This window comes from Schistocerca gregaria, chromosome X (assembly GCF_023897955.1).
Source record: "Schistocerca gregaria isolate iqSchGreg1 chromosome X, iqSchGreg1.2, whole genome shotgun sequence".
NCBI lineage: Eukaryota > Metazoa > Arthropoda > Insecta > Orthoptera > Acrididae > Schistocerca > Schistocerca gregaria.
Window position 1 is genome coordinate 822440092 of NC_064931.1, and position 20275 is coordinate 822460366.

The 20275-nt window shown below is 39.3% G+C and overlaps 1 protein-coding gene across 3 annotated transcripts in view; it reads left to right on the forward strand.

Annotated features, from left to right (window-relative positions):
* LOC126298391 (ATP-dependent helicase brm-like) overlaps window positions 1–20275 on the forward strand; it is a 249423-nt gene that overhangs the window by 86632 nt on the left and 142516 nt on the right. For all 3 annotated transcript variants that reach the window (XM_049989699.1, XM_049989698.1, XM_049989700.1), the window contains exon 11: window positions 6188–6361. In XM_049989699.1, the coding sequence (XP_049845656.1) occupies window positions 6188–6361 (174 nt within the window). The remainder of the gene's footprint in view (window positions 1–6187; window positions 6362–20275) is intronic.

Genomic DNA, 20275 nt, shown 5'->3' on the forward strand with positions numbered 1-20275 from the left:
ACATGGCCTATGGAGTAGATGCTATTGAATCAGAACTACTGAAAGCCTTGGGAAAGCCAGCCATGGCAGAATTATTCCACCTGATACATAAGATCTAGGAGATTGGTGAAATACCCCCAGGAAGAATGCAATAAAAATAAATCCCATTTCAAAGAAGGCAGATGCCGACAAGTGTGCATACTTCCCAAACCATCAGCTTAATAAGTCATGTTTGAAAAATATTGCCACAGATTATTAACAGAAATATGGAAAAACTGGTAGATGCTGAACTCAGAAAAGACTGTGTTCTGGAGAAATGTATGTACATGCAAGGCAATACTGATTGACCCTTTGGCTTACTGTAGAAGCTAGATTGAAGAAAGGCAAACATTCATTTTATAGTATTTGTAGACCAAAAGAAAAGATAGATAATGTTGACTGGAATTCGCTCTCTGAAATTCCCAAGGTATCAGGGATAAAATACAGGCAAAAAAGGTTATATATGTGCTGTACAGAAACCAGATGAGAGTTGGAGACTTTAAGAACATAAAAGGGATAGCCATGGTTATGAAGGGATTGAGACAGGGTTTGTAGCCTATCCCCACTGTTGTTTGATTTTTACATTGCACAAGCTGTGGGGTAAATCATGAAGAAATTTGAGAAGGGAATTAAAGTTGATGGAGAAGAAATAAAAACTTTAACATATTGATTATGTCAGAGATGGCAAAGAACTTTGAAGAGCAGTTGAACAGAATGTATACGGTCTTGAAAATAAATTATAAGAGGAACATCAAGAAAAATAAAACAAGGTTTATGGAATTTAATTGAACTGTGTGAAGCAGTGCTGAGGGAATTAGGTTATGAAATGATACATTAAAAGTAGTGGACGAGTTTTGCTATTTTGGCAGCAAAATAACTGATGATGACCAAATGTAGAGGCGTGTAAAATGCAAACTACCAATAGCTAGAAAGGTATTTCTGAAAAAAAGAGTAATTTGTTAACATCTAAAAATAATTTAAGTATTACAAAATTCTTTCTGAAGCTATTTGTCTGGAATGTAGTCTTATATGGAAGTGAAATGTGGACAAGGAGCATAGAAGCTTTTGAAATATAGTGCTAAATAAGAATGCTGAAGATAAGATGGTTAGATTGAAAGACAAATGAGCAGTTACTGAACTGAATTGAGGGAAAAAGAAATTTGTGATGCAACATGATTAAAAGAAAGGATGATAGGTGACAACCTGAGGTATCAAGTAATAGTCAATTTTTAGATGGGAGGAAGTGTCGTGGGAGGGGGGAGTGGGGAGTGGAGGAGTTAAAAATTGTAGAGGGAGACCAAGGCTTGAATACGGTAAACTGGTTGAAATGAATGCAGGTTGTAGTAGTTAAGCAGAGATGAAGAGGCTTACAAGGGATTGTCAGAATGGAGAGCTGAATCAGATCAGTCTTAGGACTGATGACCTTAACAACAACAGCAAGAACACCACCACATGTACATAATGTTTATACTAAGTTAACACTATTTTATTTAACTGCCTCACCAGTGTAAGTTTTATTTATCTGCTTACTTTGGATCACTCGTCTACTTGAAGAATCAAAGTCCACAGATTTTTGGTGTGGTTACTTTCTGTTCTCACATCCCATCTGAATATCAATGTGTGCATACAAACCCTAAGGAACTTCAGCATCAGCAAGTTGTGAGAATTGCATTTCTGGGCACAATGATTGGTGGATTTTGTCCCGTGTTAAGTGCTGTGTTCAGTTGGATTTGGTTGATATAGTCTTTGGTGAGTGGTCATACTGAAAAATTATAAAGCTTGATTGTGAGAATTTGACTTACAGATGATTCACCTGTCAGAGATGCAGGCCTTCATGCACATATTGATGTTTGAACGAATTCTGTGAACAGTAATCTTAGAGAGTGTCCTCACTCTTTGTCCAGGTTATGAAGATGTCATCAGCGACTCTGGGCGGTTAGGAAGGCTTTCTATAGGTGACCAATGAATAATTTGGCATAGGTCCTGCTCCAGAAATGATAAAGTTAGTTTCGTGCACGTGGTGTGCCCCCCCCCCCCCCCCCTTTTCCCCTTTCATGTCAACTGGCTGTTTCACAGTTATGAAATGCTTTCTTTTGAGACTGTGGGTCACAGCATGGTGGGGGGGGGGGGGGGGGAGAGGACACACACACACACACACACACACACACACACACACACACACACACACACACACACACACACACAGAGAGAGAGAGAGAGAGAGAGAGAGAGAGAGAGAGAGAGAGAGAGAGAGAGAGAGTTGTTTTGTAGAGCCTGCTTGTGCTATCCACTAAATAATGTAGAATTCTTTTCCCCACAATGAAGATTTCTAATTCTATCTATTAGTGTGTACTTATTACACAACAAATTTTTAAAATTTCCTGTTTTGCATATACGCTTCTTGGCTGGGTTTAATTTGCAGGTATTTGCATTGATACTGTTTTAGTGTGCAAATTTCGGTTTTTTATCCTTTGATATGCTTGTCATGAGTGGCACTTTTTTCCTCTCTCTGTTGTACTGCCTTAGTTATGTTTGACTGGGATTAGGGATTCCTTGCATCAGAGATTTTCATTTACAGTGTTCACCTCTACTGATATATTTCAGAACTTTCTTCATTCCTTTTCCATTTTGCAGTCTGGATACCCTGGGTGTTATAATAGCATCACAGAGACATTTAATTTTTTGTATTGTCAAGATATGGATTAGTATGTCACCAAAAGACAATGAAATATTCATTGCCATTGCTTAGTAAAGTGCCATAAGCCCTTCGCATTTGTGAAGTTATTTTGAGAAAAAAAATGCATGATGACATAGCCATTTTATTGTAATTCTGATATTTGCACATAACTGAAAGAGTAAAGTTTACCTTCCATTTAATGATTGAATGACCATATCACTTGTTGTCAGATGTGATCGACCAAAACCATGACGATGAGTATGCCTGCTCTGACGTTTGCATGCAAACCAACATCGGAACACTGTCACATCTAAATGCCCAAAAAATTGGAATATTGCATGATTCGACCAGCAGGCTACATGGAGACAAACAATGAAGCCCTTTCAAATTCTGTTAAGTGCTGATAAAGCTCTCAAGAATGTGAAATATCTGTGTGTCATTCAGTGATCACTGAACATCTGATGCTGTTCATGCCCCTTATCTTCCCTACCAGGCCTTGTAGTGACACTAAACATGGACAGCAATAATGGATTCTGGTGGCTGTTTCATCTGTCAGAGAATTGCAGCTCAATCATTTACATATACACTGATGTTGTGTATATATACAAAGTTACTGTAAGTTGGTATCTGAACATGTCTTCTGCGTTTTTCGCCATTTTTTTCGTCAGGCTGTGTACGTTTTTGACTCTGTGCACTGTTAGTGCCCCTGCCACATACTTGCTCACTACAAATAAATATAAAATTCATATTTTTTTGTCCATTTGCATTTCCACTATTTTCACTTTCATTTATTTATTTGTTGGTGTTGAATTTTGACCTGTCTCATAGGTACTACAGCAGGTTACGTTATATCTATTATTACCTATTTTGCTCTATTATTACCTATTTTTAACTCTTTGTACACATATTTTGTCCAATAAGATGTGTATGTTATCTCTCTGTTTTATGTTACTGTGTTAGTAAACTAAAACTCTGTTTCTTATGGTGATATGTTAGTGTGTTAGTACACACAATGAGAGGACGAAAGTCACGGGAAACTTCCTAATATTGTATTGGATCTCCTTCTGCCTGACGTAGTGCAGCAACTCAGTATGGCATGGACTCTATAAGTTGTTGGAAATCCACTGCAGAAATACTGAGCCCTGCTGCCTCTATAACTGTACGTAAGCTGCCTCTATAACTGTACATAATTGGAAAGTGTTAGCAGTGCAGGCTGTTGTGCACAAAGTGACCTCTCGATTGTGTCACATAAATGTTCGATGGGGTTCATGTTAGGCAATCTGGGGGGGCCAAATCATTCCTTTTTAATTCTCCAGGATTTCTTCAAACCAATCGTAATCAATTGTGGCCTGGTGACATAGCACATTGTCATGCATAAAACTTCCACCATTGTTTGAGAACATGTAAGTTCATGAATGGCTAAAAATGATCTGCAAGTTGCTGAAAACATAACTTTTTTCCAGTCAATGATCAGTTCAGTTGGACCAGAGGACTCTGTTCATTCTACGTGAACACAGCCGACACTGTTACAGAGCCATCACGAGCTTCCACAGTGCCTTGGTGACAACTTGGGTCCATGGCTTTGTGGGGTTTGTGACACACTCAAACCCTAACATCTGCTCTTACCAACTGAAATCAGGACTCGTCTGACCAGACCACAGTTTTCCAGTCATCTAGGGTCCAACTGATATGGTCATGAGCTCAGGAGAAGTGTTGCAGGCATTGTCGTGCTGTTAGCAAAGGCACTTGCATCGGTCATCTGCTGCCAGAGCATGTTAATGCCAAATTTTGCTACACTATCCTAATGGATATGTTTGATATCTGCAGTTATTTCACGCAGTGTTGCTTGTTTGTTGGCATAGTTGTATGCAAACAACACTGTCCTTGATTGTTAAGTGAAGGCTGCTGGCCCCTGTGCTGTTCATGGTGAGAAGTAATGCCTGAAATTTGACATTCTCGACACACTCCTTACACTGTTGATCTTGGAATATTGAATTCTCTAACAATCTCTAAAATGAAATGCCCCATGCATCTGGCAAGAACTACCATTCCACATACAGAATCTGTTAATTCTTGTTGTGCAGCCCTAATTGCACTGGAAACCTTTTCACAGGAATCACCTGAGTACAAATGATGTCTCCACCAATACAGTGCCCTTATATACCTGTGTATGCAATACAGCCACAATCTCTTTATGTTCCTATTGTTTTCCCATGACTTGTCGTTTCAGTGTAATCTCTAACTTAGAAGTAAGAGAATCTAACACTGTGTTAATATTGTTAAATTGTTTGTGCTAAGTTTTATGTGTTTTTGATAGTATAAAAATTCTTTACCATTTATTTTCTAGTATTGTTATGGTTTATTTCTAGCTTTATTTGTCCATGCCTACCACAAATGTGAAGTGTGAGAAAGTATACAGATGTTACTTCATCTCTCAAACAGTTAGTGCTCCCAGCTGAGTCTCGAAGCGTTTTAACATCTAAATGATGTAGCAGAATAATGACTTTGCTAGAATGGCAGTGAGAGAAACGGCACAATGAACTTAGTTTCAGTGTGGGAAATGGGGCTAAGAGTGCTTTTTTTCTGTCTTCGTGATTAAATTAATCAAATCAAGCATTTGAGCCAGTAGGCCTGAAACCAAAAACATGGACATAGCTAACTAATGATGCAGAAACCATGTTGTAAAAGAAGTTGTGCAATCTTGAGTGTGAACAGGTAACAGAATGACTTCATGGTCGGTCTAATAAGGGTTATAAACAAAGAAGCCCCTTAAGTACAGACTGTGGTGTGGAGGATGAAATTGCTCCACACTTAATCTTCCATTGTGAAGCAATGGAGGCTGAAAGACACACAATATTTTGGTCATTAATTTTTGAACAGATTTTGTTTAGGAAAGACGTAGTGAAGGGTTGGAATTATCCTTTGGTTGATCACAGTGATCAGTATGGGTTGGTGCATAGGACAGTCCAGAGAGAGAGCAAATTGTGCTTTGGGTCTTATGGCTCTACTTATACGTGGTCTGCAGAATCATTGTCCACTGTCTTTGCAGTGGCAAGCATTTGAATTTTCTGCCAATGTTGTCCATAGTTGTCCTCAGAGTACAGCTTTGTATGTTTGCAGTGGACATTCCTTGGAGAACACACATGGAGTATTTGTTACCATGATCTGTACTCATATAATGAAGAATGATACGTCGACATGCACACGCACACGCATAGCTGTCATGTTCTTTACGCTTCTTTCACACTTTTAAATCTCCATATAAGGATTCCGTTGGTACCTGATAGACATATTCAAAATGATGATGAAAACTAACAAAAATTTTACACATTCAGATTTCTCAGCCTTTTTGTTATTTTTTATGAAATTGCATTACTATGTTTTGTTCTACTAATAATTACAATTATTTATCCTTATCTTTTTTGTTTTGGTAGATGCTAGATCTCTCTGCAATTATTTGTGTCCTTTCAATATGGAATCTTTCCCTTGCAGGTCAGATGTTGCGTGGGGACCAGATGCCATCAGGTGGTCAACTACAGACTTGGTTGGAATTGAATCCTGGATGGCAAGTTGTATATGACGATGAGAATGGTGCCGATGATGATAGTGACAATGACTCACAGCAAGATGAAGATTATCGAGGGTTGTGTGATGAAATTGTGACTGGTTTGTGAAAATATCTCAGACATTTCTATTTTAACTTGAATTGTCAGCTAATGTAAAAAGTTGGAGGGGCCATATTTTATCATAAGTTTATCTGTGGGTTAAAAGTTATCAAAGTGCCTCTTTCTTGTTAGCACTGCAGTTTCTGATGGTAACCTTGTCTCCTATGTTTTACATACTTTGATAGTCTTTTATCAAATGAAAAAATTACTGTTTATATCTGTGGTGAGTTAAATACATTAAACAAACTAGTTTCCAATGTAGCACATACATTGGATGGTGTGGAATTATGTTCAGTATGTGACTGATTCTCAAAGCATCATCATCATCGTCATCATTTAAGACTGATTATGCCTTTCAGCGTTCAGTCTGGAGCATAGTCCCCCTTATAAAATTCCTCCATGATCCCCTATTCAGTGTTGACATTGGTGCCTCTTTTGATGTTAAGCCTATTACTTCAAAATCATTCTTAACTGAATCCAGGTACCTTCTCCTTGGTCTGCCCCGACTCCTCCTACCCTCTACTGCTGAACCCATGAGTCTCTTGGGTAACCTTGCTTCTCCCATGTGTGTAACATGACCCCACCATCTAAGCCTGTTCGCCCTGACTGCTACATCTATAGAGTTCATTCCCAGTTTTTCTTTGATTTCCTCATTGTGGACACCCTCCTGCCATTGTTCCCATCTACTAGTACCTGCAATCATCCTAGCTACTATCATATCCGTAACCTCAACCTTGTTGATAAGGTATCCTGAATCCACCCAGCTTTCGCTCCCATACAACAAAGATGGTCAAAAGATTGAACGGTGCACAGATAACTTAGTCTTGGTACTGACTTTTTTCTTGCAGAAGAGAGTAGATCGTAGCTGAGCGCTCATTGCATTAGCTTTGCTACACCTCGCTTCCAGTTCTTTCACTATGTTGCCATCCTGTGAGAATATGCATCCTAAGTACTTGAAACCGTCCACCTCTTCTAACTTTGTTCCTCCTATTTGGCACTGAATCCGTTTATATCTCTCTCCCACTGACATTACTTTCATTTTGTAGATGCTAATCTTCATACCATAGTCCTTACATTTCTGATCTAGCTCTGAAATATTACTTTGCAAACTTTCAATCGAATCTTCCATCACAACTAAGTCATCCGCATATGCAAGACTGCTTATTTTGTGTTCACATATCTTAATCTCACCCAGCCAGTCTATTGTTTTCAACATATGATCCATAAATAATATGAACAACAGTGGAGACAGGTTGCAGCCTTGTCTTACCCCTGAAACTACTCTGAACCATGATCTCAATTTACTGTCAACTCTAACTGCTGCCTGACTATCCACGTAAAGATCTTTAATTGCTTGCAAAAGTTTGCCTCCTATTCCATAATCTCATAGAACAGACAATAACTGCCTCCTAGGAACCCGGTCATATGCCTTTTCTAGATCCATAAAGCATAGATACAATTCCCTGGTCCACTCGTAACACTTTTCCAGTATTTGCCGTAAGCTAGAGATTTAGTCCTGACAACCTCTAAGAGGCCTAAACCCGCACTGATTTTCATCCAATTGGTCCTCAACTAATACTCACACTTTACATGAGAAGATTTTACCCAAAACGCTGATTAAAGAAATACCTCTGTAGTTGTTACAATCTTTTCTGTTTCCATGTTTAAAGATTGGTGTGATTAATGCTTTCGTCCAGTCTGATGGAACCTGCCCTGACTCCCAGGCCATTTCAATTATCCTGTGTAGCCATTTAAGACCTGACAGTCCACTGTATTTGATGAGTTCCGACTTAATTTCATCCACCCCAGCTGCTTTATTGCACTGCAGTCTATTGACCATTTTCTCCACTTCCTCAAATGTGATCCTATTTCCATCATCATTCCTATCCCGTTCTACCTCAAAATCTGAAACAATACTGATCGTATTTTCACCTACATTGAGCAACTCTTCAAAATATTCCCTCCATCTGCCCAAGGAACCCGCAGGATTCACCAGCAGTTTTCCTGACCTGTCCAAAATACTTGTCATTTCCTTCTTACCTCCCTTTCGAAGACTGCTAGTTACACTCCAGAATGGTTTTCCAGCAGCTTGACCCATAGTCTCCAACCTGTTTCCAAAGTCTTCCCAAGATTTCTTCTTGGATGCTGCAATTATCTGTTTGGCTTTGTTTCTTTCTTCAACATAACTTTCTCTGTCTACCTGAGTTCTAGTATGTAGCCATTTTTGACACGCCTTCTTTTTCCTTTTACAGGCTGCCTTGACTGTGTCATTCCACCAAGCTGTTTGCTTCAGCCTACTTTTACACACTACTGTTCCAAGACATTCTTTAGCCACTTCTAGTACTGTGTCCCTGTACCTTGTCCATTCCTTTTCCAGTGGCTGCAGTTGACTACATTCAACTAACTGGAACCTTTCTGAGATCGCTGTTATGTACTTGTGCCTTATTTCCTTATCCTGGAGTTTCTCCACTCTTATCCTCTTACATATGGACCTGACCTCCTGCACTTTCGGCCTCACAATCCCACTTTCACTGCAGATTAAATAATGATCAGTGTCATCAAAGAATCCCCTGAATACATGTGTGTCCCTCACAGCCTTCCTGAATTCCTGATCTGTTATTATATAGTCAATGACAGATCTGGTTCCCCTGCCTTCCCAAGTATACTGGTGAATGTTCTTATGTTTAAAAAAGAAGTTTGTGATTACTAAGCCCATACTGGCACAGAAATCCAAGAGTTGTTTCCCGTTCCTGTTGGCCTCCATATCCTCTCCAAATTTACCCATAACCTTTTCATACCCTTCTGTTTGATTTCCAATCCTGGCATTAAAATCACCCATGAGCAGAATACTGTCCTTGTCCTTTACTTTAACAACTACATCACTGAGTGCCTCATAAAAACTATCCATCTTATCTTGATCTGTCCCTTCACAATGCGAATATACTGACACAATCCTAATTTTCTTGCTAGACACTGTCAAATCTATCCACATCAGTCATTCGTTTACATACCTTATTGCAACTACGCTGGGTTCCATTTCTTTCCTGATGTAAAGCCTTACACCCCATTGTGCTATTCCTGCTTTGACTCCTGACAGGTAGACCTTGTATTCTCCCACTTCCTCTTCTTTCTCACCCCTTACCCGAATGTCACTAACAGCTAAAACGTTCAGCCCAATCTTACTTGCAGCCTCTGCCAGCTCTACCTTCTTCCCAGAGTAGCCCCCATTGATATTAATAGCTCCCCATCTCATTACCATTTGTTTGCCGAGTAGTATCTTAGGAGTCCCTGGTTTGTCAGTTAGAGGTGGGACTCCGTCACCTCCAAAGGTCTGAGGCATTTTGCTCTGATTGTTGCCAGCATCATATTTAAAGTACCAGGGAAGCAGGCTTCTAGCTTTACTTGCCCCGAATCCCATTGAGTTTTACCCCTAACGGTTGAGGAACTAACCGGTGTATTTGGTAGTCTTTTCCGTATGAGCACAAAGGTGACCACGACTCAGAATATGTCCAAGATGCCCAGCCTTCTTCCAAAGTAACTGGTATCCCGACTGTTGGGACCACTTACTTTGCCACTCATACGTTGCCCGTGGTTCATGAACTAGGACATGACTACAGGAACCCACACCATTAGTGGGTGATATCATTGAAAGAGCTTCATATACAAGTGAAAATAACGGCTACTTGTAGTGGCATTTATATTATTCATTAAGTTATGACTGTTGCTATGTACCACATTAATTTATAAAGCTCTCAAAAGTTCATATTACCTTACTCTATAAGGCCCATGGTATTTCCTGGCTATCATTAAAATAAGGGGTTAACTACATACAGTTTTTTAAGTTGCCCTCAAAGATAGGGAAAGACTGGAGATGTTAGCCTCTTTCATCATTCTACAGCAGCATTTCTTAGCCTCCTTTGTAATGTGTACATTTATCGTGGAACCTGTGATTTGTTCCTATAATATGTTCCTCTAACTGCATAGCGAGTAGAAGAAAGGAAGCACACTGTCTTACCTCATGTTAATACACATAGCATAGGATAGGTGGTGTGCCCACAAGCTACAAGCAGCACTGTCACTTGAGACTCACCTTAGTACAATTCTGCTTTATGAAGCATTGTATTGTGTCCTCTTATTTTGTGACTTCGCTAATGGTGGTGTGTGTTAACATCGAAGAGTTCAAATCCACAGCTTCTAGTTACTCAACTTAACATAAGAAGCAGCAAAAAAGTCTTCATGTTTAATTCCAGTGTACAGATCTGGTTTCAGAGAAATTAAAGGCAAAACATTTACTAGACCTGCAAAACTTAAAGAAGAATTTTTAAAATATATGAGAGCAATTCCTCCTAAATAGAGAGGTCTGACTCTCAACTGTTTCGTTTGTGACTCAAGTTTCATGGAGGAACTTGTTACAAAAACACACATGGTTATCATTGACTGCAACCTAGTTGAAATTCAGAGACAGAGATGGTCTCAAAAAGTCAGAGTCGTTCCTCATTTATATCCTTCTTACTAAAATATATATCCAAAATACTATAGAAAATAAAATCGCCATTAAAACACTCACAGAAGGGAAGTTATAACACAAAAGTTGGTAAACCATAAGAATTTGCATGTATGCCATTCTATCATTTGTGGAGGACAATATGCAGAATAAACCAATACCAGGTGTAACAGCTATTCCATTAAAAAAATCACATTGAAAATTAAGAAACTGAAAATTCTGCGATAATGTGATAAACGGAGAAGAGCAAATACCCAGATCAGTCTACTGCAAAAGCAGCTTACACATAAAAAGTGAGAGATGAATCAATGAGCTCTACGTAATTCTAAAGTTAGTAAGAAACAAAAAATCATATGCGACACAATGTTAAAGAAAAGCCAAATGAAAAATAATAAAGGATCGTGGTATGATTATATTTTTCTTGTGGACAGCGTGCTCTTAAAAATCAGTTGCCCAAAGGGCAACTGTGCTGATATGTCACAAAGTTAAGTTTCAAGAAAAACTGCAAAGGACTGTAAGAATAAACATGCAAATCATGCTCCTGTGTTTATGTTTGTTCCTCTGCTGCATAATTGGGTCCAACCAGTCATAATGTGTGCGTTGCAACACAACCTCTGGTGATGTAATTATCCAGTTCTAACAGGCTGGAATTAGAATTATTGTATTCAATTCTGATGTCAGTCAACTGAATAAAAAGGTTTTGTGATGTCTAACAATTTGTGACATAAAAAATAACTTGTTTTACACTGAAATCTAATTGATGAAACTTTAAGTTTATGGAAAGTTTCAGGTAGAATTCATTTGCTGAAGTGCTTAAACTTTTTTTTTGTGATAAAGTAAATGTACTTTTTAATGATCAAATGTCAACTATAAATTCTTTTATCTACAAATTTAGCAGCAGGATAATTTCGCTTAATTAACTAGGTGAAACATTTGCCCCCAAGTTAACTTCCACTCATTTGGATCTGATGTCACTTCAGTGAATGAACATAACATTAGCTTTGCAGTTGTTCAGTAACTCACTAGCAAATGTCACAATATTCTTTAGGATGCAGGGAGCCAAGCAGAGGCAGTGTGTGAAGTCAGGATACCTGTGGGGAACTTGTGAAACATCAACGCTGTTGAAACATTATTAGAGTTCAATCATTTATTCACAGGGTTTACAGTTTGTTGCTCTCCCACATCAGCCTTGGCTCTTGCACATTCAGCTGCATGTTGGATTCTAACTGATGCCTGCCCTTGGCTCTTGCACATTCAGCTGCATGTTGGATTCTAACTGATGCCTGCATAATCATCCTGGTGTCTGCATGCCCAGCAACCATGGCATGTGACAGGTTGCTGGCAAGCAGGCATGGCTGTTGCCCAGCTTGAAGTGAGCTTGTGCTGGCTGGTGGAGTGTCCTCAGTTCCACTCCAAATTCTAAGATGACCCTTATGTCCCACTGTACTGACCGGCTGCCTTGTCATCCTCAGCCCACAGGCGCCACTGGATGCGGATATGAAGGGGCATGTGCTCAGGACACAACTCTTCGGGCCGTATGTCAGTTTAAGAGACCGGATCCGCTACTTCTCAATCAGGTAGCTCCTCAGTTTGCCTCACAAGGACTGAGTGCACCCAGCTTGCCAACTGCGCTCGGCAGACCGGAAGGTCACCCATCCGAGTGCTAGCCCAGCCAGACAGTGCTTCACTTCGGTGATCAGATGGAAACCGGTGTAACCACTGTGGCAAGGCCGTTGGCATGTTCAAATTAAGCTCCAGGTTAATTACAGCTTTCCCCTACTATGATTTTGATAACTTCAATACCATTCTTATTACTGGGGAATAATTTTTTTTACAGGAAATGGCTTCAGGTTGACCATGCAGTAGCTACCAGCTAAAACAACAGTTTTTGACAATTTTTAATTAGCTGTACTGCCTATTAATTTTGCCATTTGTGGTCTCCATCATTGCAAATACAATTGCAGCTGTCCCATTGTATTTTATTCTATAGGAGAAAATAATTTGCAAGACTAAATACTTCAACTTCAGTAGCACATTTTGGTACAATAGATATTAGCATGAAAGAAGATCCTCCAGTAACATTTTTCTTGCTGATACCTAACTGTCAGAATGAATGGTGCAAGTATAGTTGTGTAACTGGATTCTCCAGTTGCAATGAAAATTTGAACAATTTGAGATGAAGAGTAAGCTTATTCTCTATACTGGTTGCCAGATCTGTGGTGCAATAAGCTACTGTGTCTTGCAAAAGCAGGATGTTAGATATCTGTTTTGCTAATCTTTGACCTAACATATTACCATTCCCTTGGTGGAATGTTTAATAAGATTTTTTACCTCTGAGAAGGCCTCGCCACATTGAGCTGTTTGACAGATCACTAAGTAAGAAGCCTTAGTTGCTTTTTCATTCACAATTTTTGTGGTTTGAACCATAAACATTGTTAATTTTAAGAGTTCTTTATGGTTTTGAATGTAGATTTCAACAATTTTTTCCTTTACATTCTCCACAAACAGATCCCAAGTGACCATACAATTTAGCTGGAATCATTGAGCTACTTGGGAGAATTTGTGGAAAATGATGCTGTGAGAATTATAATTATTGTTCATGAATCCTGAAGATATATAACTTTTGTAATACTTCCTAAACCTTTTAGTAACTTCTCTGGGTTGATTACTTGTAGAAGCAATAACTGGCCTAATTTCTTTTAAGGTAATTTCATGGCATCCTTGTGATTGCTGTCTTAATTAAGTCACAGAAGAGCTACTAGTTGAATGGGAAGCAGAATAGTAAAGTTCTCCTATAGAATGTTCAACAAGAGTGCCTTTTTTATGTCATCTCAATGAGTCTTACAACAAACTATCTAAACAGTTTAAAAAAAAAATGTTGCAGCTACCCTTAAAGACCAAGTAAAGTTTAAATGGTTACTTACACTGATCAACCAAAACATTATGACCACCTGCCTAATAGCTAGTATGTCCATCTTTGGCACAGATAACAGTGGCAACGCCTCGTGGTATTGGAGCAGTGAGGCCGTGGTAGGTCGCTGGAGGGAGTTCATACCCCATCTGTGCACACAAGTCACCTATTTCCTACAAATTCTGGGGAGAGGATCAGTGAGCTCTGACACCACATTCACTCACTTCCCAGATGTGTTTGACCGGGTTCAGATCTGGTGAGTTGGGGACCAGCACATCAGTTGGAACTTACCACTGTGTTCTTTGAATGACTCAATCGCACTTCTGGCCTTGTGACATGGCACATTATCTTTTTGCAAAATGCTGTTGGGAAACATGATGGTCATGAAGAAGTGTATTTGGTCTGCAATCAGTGTATGATACTGTGAATGTTCCCCAGAGTGTAAGGGAGCTGCCACCAGTACAGGTATCGAGGAGCTCTTCCCATGGAAGAAGATGGATTTGCACCTTCCCATCAGCATGATATTTAGATATCAGGATTCATCAGACCATGCAATGCTCTGACACTGTGCCAATGTCCAGTGCTGATGGTCATGTGCCCACTTGTCGTTGCTGATGTCATGCTCTTAACATTGGCACATGCATGGGTTGTTGGCTGATGAGGCCCACTGTGAGGAGTGTTCAGTGCAGTGTGTGTTCAGACACACTTGTACTCTGCCCAAAATTAAAGTGGTATTGGAGCAGTGACGCACAGTTTGCTGCCTGTCCTGTTTTACCAGTATGCCCAGCCTACTATGTCCAACATCTTTAGTGAAGGTTGGTTGCCAATCTCCACGACATATGGACCACTCACCACACCACAGCAGTCCTCGACTACCTGACAAGTTGTGCAGTTTCTGAAATGCTCGTGCCGAGCCTCCAGGCCATCACAATCTGCCCCTGGTCAAACTTGGATAGGTTGCATCTCTTCCCCATTCTACACATGGACATCATGCCAACTGATACTACACCCACCGTTTGTGTGTCTGACTAAGGAGTCACAGGGTGTATATGATCCGGGACATCCGGGAAAATCCTGGGAATTTTTTCTTCGTGGAAAAAACTGGGAAAAACGTGGGAATTTTGTAGAATTCTGGGAATTTTTCATTTTTTTAGACTTGAGTTACAGTTTGGTAATTTTGACTGTTAATAACTGATAAACAGCAAAGTGTGTCAAAGGCTTTAGGATGAAGGCTATGGAATACTTAATGACAACAAACTGCATCTGGTTAGCATGATGTCACAACTGTTTACGTAAAGTTCATGTGAACAGTTGCCCATGGTCTCACGCACATGCGCAGTTGAGTTGCATATGGGAAGTACTTTCTCCCGCTTCAGGCTACTTGACATGTGGTCGTTAGCTGTATCAGCAGTAGCGACAAGCAGCCAGATGCTATCTGGAACAATTTTTCTGGTGCGTCCAAGCTGCCAGATTGCTGCATGTGCATAGCAGTCTGGGTTTTGGTGGGGAGGGGGTTAGTCTCCACATAAGCAGTGTTTACATATAGTGATTTTGCTGTTTCTCTTCATTTACGCTTTTCACATTAAATGAAAACAAAATGGGTATCTGTGGTAGAGAGCTATCAAGTGAATTAAAATACATTCACATAATTACAGAAGGTTAAAATATGTTGTTAGTTTCAGTCTTTTGATTTTATTTTATTTCCATGTTTTTGACAGTCACACACCTTACATATCAATGAAGTTATTTTTGTCAGTTTGCTAAATAAATGTGGCTTTTATTAGTCTTTCCCCAGAGACAGTCAGTTTATTAGAAATGAAGTTTTTCATTCCGCACTATTGGCTAGTTTCAACTGTTCACTGAATTTCAAGTGCACATTTTCATTTTATGTAATGTATGGCATTATGCCATAATAAAGACCCAAACATGAGATCATACATTACTGGTACTCCAATAAAATTTTCGTCCCGAAAACAGCAATGAAATCTTAATATCAGGCTGGGACCCACTTCATTTTGAATCTGGACATATGAATGTGCACTTTAAGCCGAATCACACGATTTAGTATGGTGTACAAAATTCCGATGCTCTTGGAGTACCTTTTTTCTGTTAATACTATATATGTACGAACATATGGGCTTCCGACATCATTGTAGCTGCCCACATGCAATGACACATGTTTTCTGGTGCTCTCTGGCAACCGCTGAAATGAGGCTATTTCTAATAGGTCGCAGGAAAATATTGCAAATGATGTTTTCAAAAGTGTTAGTTTCAAAGTAAATTTCCGTTTACGCAAGATGTATCATGTTATGTGTGTTAATGTGTAATGAATTTCGTAAATCACAGAGTGTTTGATTCTCATTTAAAGCTTAACACATTGAGGACTAGCCACTTAAAAGAATTTTGAGCCCAGAAGATCAGGGATTAATGTCATTATTTAAAATTTTACTGGCACATTTGTGTGATGTATCTTAAAGTGGAACACACGCAAAAAAGACCATTATTATATGTGAAAGCTTAGCTTTTCTTGTAGCTTGTTAATCCTCAAGACCAATATTGTATGTGAAAGGTTAACTTTTCATGTAGCTACACCATGTGCACCAATTTAAACCATTAACTTTCCATATTTTTGTGTTCACTCTACTCAGCAGTGATGTTGCTATTGGCTGACTATGTCATGTGTCCTATGCTCTGAATATCTGCTGTCATTGGCTGGCGAGGTCACATGACATGAGCTATGATTGGCTTACAAAAGTGCATTGCAATTTCGACTTCAATGCTTCAGAAACTAATGTGCTGTTTTGAATCTATACTATTGTTACATGAATACAAAAATGTGCAGCGCATCGTAATATGAAAATATGCAGCGTAAATGTTGCTACACATCGGAGCTTTCCAAAACTCCCCCCAGAATTTTTTCAGTCCCTGAAGTTCCACACTGGTGTATAAAACATTTACCATTCAAAGGATTGATATTTTTACAGCTCCAAGGGAAAGTATACTGTCACATATCATGGAAAAAGTGTATTTTTCGCCTTGTAAGAAGTGTGTTTTCACGTGGAAAAAAATCCATTTTTAACTGGGAGATCTGGGAAAATCCAGGTTGTTTTTTTTTTTTTCCCCCCCCCGTCCGCATATACACGCTGGGTCATTTCTCACCACGTGATATAGCTATTGCCTGGATGGGTTTATATCAATAATAGGTCAGTGGTCATAATGTTGTGGCTGATAATGGTATGTTGATAACACTATTAATAGCATAATAACACTAAAACAAACTGTTAATACCGGCAAATGTTCCATTTTATAGAATTAGTTTGAAGTTACGAGAAGGGTACGGGAGGGGGGTGTCCAAATTTTGTGTAGACAACGACCTCCCTTTCCACCTACATCCATGCTCCACAAGCCATCTTACGGTTTGTCATGGAGGTTGTCATTTCCCCCAATTCCTGTTACAATTTTGAATGTCCATGTGCTTGAATATCTGTACTTTTACATTCATGATAAGCAATACATTGGTTGGCTATTCAAGGAATGTACATTCTGGGAGCTTTCGACAGTAAATCACAGTTTGATGCAGGATTTACGTATTAAATCTGCCACTGGAGTTGGCTGAGCATCCCTGTAACACATTTATGCATACTGAATGAACCTTTGATGAAATGTGCTGCTCATCTTTGGATCTTATGTATTTCCTCTATCAATTATGACTGTTATGGATTTCAGACTGACAAGCAATATTAAAGTATTGGTCAAATGAGGGATTTTTAAGCTGCCTACTTTGTGGGTGACCTACATCTTCTGAGGATTCTTCTGATGAATCTGTCTGGCATCCACCTTAACCGTGATTAGTTTTATGTGCTAATTCCACTTTAAATTGCTCAGTGTGCATATTCCTACACATTTTGTGTAATGTACTACTTCCAGTGACTGTTCTGCAGTCATGTAATCAAACAGTAATGGGTCTTTCTGCCTATTTCTACACTACATGCTACACTGAAGCACCAAAGAATCTGGTATACGCATGCATATTCAAATACGGAAATGTGTAAACAGTAAGAATATGGTGCTGCAGTCAGCAATGCCTATATAAGACAAGTGTCTGGCACAGTTGTTAGATCAGTTACTGCTGCTACAATGGCAGGTTATCAAGATTTAAGTGAGTTTGAATGTGGGGTGTTATAGTTGGCGCATGACTGATGGGACACAGCATCTCGAAGGTAGCAATGATGTGGGGATTGATGAATTATTCTCGGGTTATCAGCAAAGTTGTGGCGTCATCTTGTCGCAACGTTTCAATGAGTTTCGTACCCATCATCTTCGCCAGAAGAATTCGTCAGTGGAATGTGCGAGAAAGACTGAAATCGCATTTCACAAATGTACTGTGAATATCAGGAATCTGGTAAAACCTCAAATCTCTGACGTCACTGTGGCTGGAAAAATACCCTGCAAGAATGGGACCAATGACAGCTGAAGAGAATCGTTCAACATGACAGAAGTGCAGTCTTTCAGTAAATTGCTGCAGATTTCAATGCTGGGCTGTGAACAAGTGTCAGCATGTGAACCATTCAACGAAACATCATTGATACAGGCTTTCGGAACAGAAGGCCCACTCGTGTACCCTTGATGACGGCACGCCAAAAAGCTTTACGTTTCACCCAGGTCCGTCAACACAGACATTGGATTGTTGATGAATGGAAACATCGTTGCATGATCGGATGAGTCTTGTTTCAAATTGTATCGAGTGGATGGACATGTATGGCTATGGAAACAACCTCATGCCATGGACCCTGTATGTCAGCAGGGGACTGTTCAAACTAGTCGAGGCTCTGTAATGGTGTGGGGTGTGTGCAGTTGGAGTGATATGGGGCCCCTGATACGTCTAGGTATGTCTTTAACAGGTGACACATACGTAAACATCCTGTCGGATGACCTGCATCCATTCATGTCCATTGTGCATTTCAATGGACTTGGGCAATTCCATCAGGACAGTGCGACACCCCACACATCCACAATTGCTACAGAGTAGCTCCAGGAGCCCTCTTTTGAGTTTAAACACTTCCACTGGCCATCAGACTCCCCAGACATGAACATTTTGAGGCAAATCAGGGATGCCTTGCAACATGCTGTTCAGAAGAGATCTCCACTCCCTTGTACTTCTACGGATGTATGGACAGCCCTGCAGGATTCCTGGTGTTAATTCCCTCCGGTACTACTCCAGACATTAGTCAATTCCATGCTACGTTGTGTTGCAGCACTCGTGTGTGCCCATGGGTCCTACACGATATTGGGCAGGTGTTACTTTAATGTCTGGAGACTTCTCTGTGTTGATAATAACATACTTTGGTCTGAAAAATACAGCGTTATTCGCTGTTGGTGTTGCATTCATGCTGGCTATCAAGTTAGTAAGCAGAAGCAAGGGTTGGTTTTTATTCTATTTTTAATTTTGTATAGGCATTTCTTTTTGTTTCGTAAGTTACTTCCTTGGAAAAAAGATACGTATGTTTCGAGGAGTGTTTGAATGGCATCTTTGGGTCCCAGGGTTCCATAAAATACAGTTCAAGAAATACTGGTCTATAATATTAAACTTCAACAACCAGAAGTATCAATTCTCTGTTTAAATCCAGCTAGAGTCTTCTTGTGTCCAGTCTGCTTGTTACATCCTTCCCTAATTTTTATTTATTTTGAAACACATTTGTGTTGTAGGAATAATTAGAATGAGTTGCATACGCCATGTTCATCCAATCAATTTGATTATTATGGGATAACATTTTCTTGGAACAAGGCAACCATTATAGTAAAATGCAAAGACATGCCACGCTAGTCATAGTTGCAGATGTGATTGCAAAGAGTTTATTCTCTTGTAATAAACTATGATTATAAACTGAACTGCTTCTGCACCTGGAAGTGAATGTGTAGTTCCTTTCAGTAAGATAATCAAGATAATTTCAAATACATTAAGCTTAGTTTTAGTCTACACAGTTTATAACAAAGAGAGAAAAGGTGACCAGAAATCTTCTGCTCTAGACATATCCAAAGTGTCTGGGAAACAGTTATTGTTTCTGTTGTAGGATTAAAAATTTAGTTTGTGAAGCACTTTTTTGTCCTTTATGGAATAGTTACAACTAACAATACTCAAACCAATGGAATCATACAGTGTTGATAAATGATGTTTGGGGAACAAGTTGGTCAATTTTTCTTACTTGATTGTTTTCATTACATAATTAACAAGAGCGCAACAAATATGAGTAGTCTGTTATTTGAAGTAAACAAGAGAAACTGTTATGAAATAACTAATTTATCCATACTGATAAATTTCTCCTAGCTTAACTGATTTTCTGTCTATTATTAAGATAATTGTAGTGCTTATTTCCACAAATGACTTGTAGAACTGTTGTAAAAAAATATAACTGAAGTAAAACCATATAATGCCTCAATAGTAACACACATAAGGTACAGTTTCATATTGATAAGATTTCAGATGGTTCAAAGCACACCAC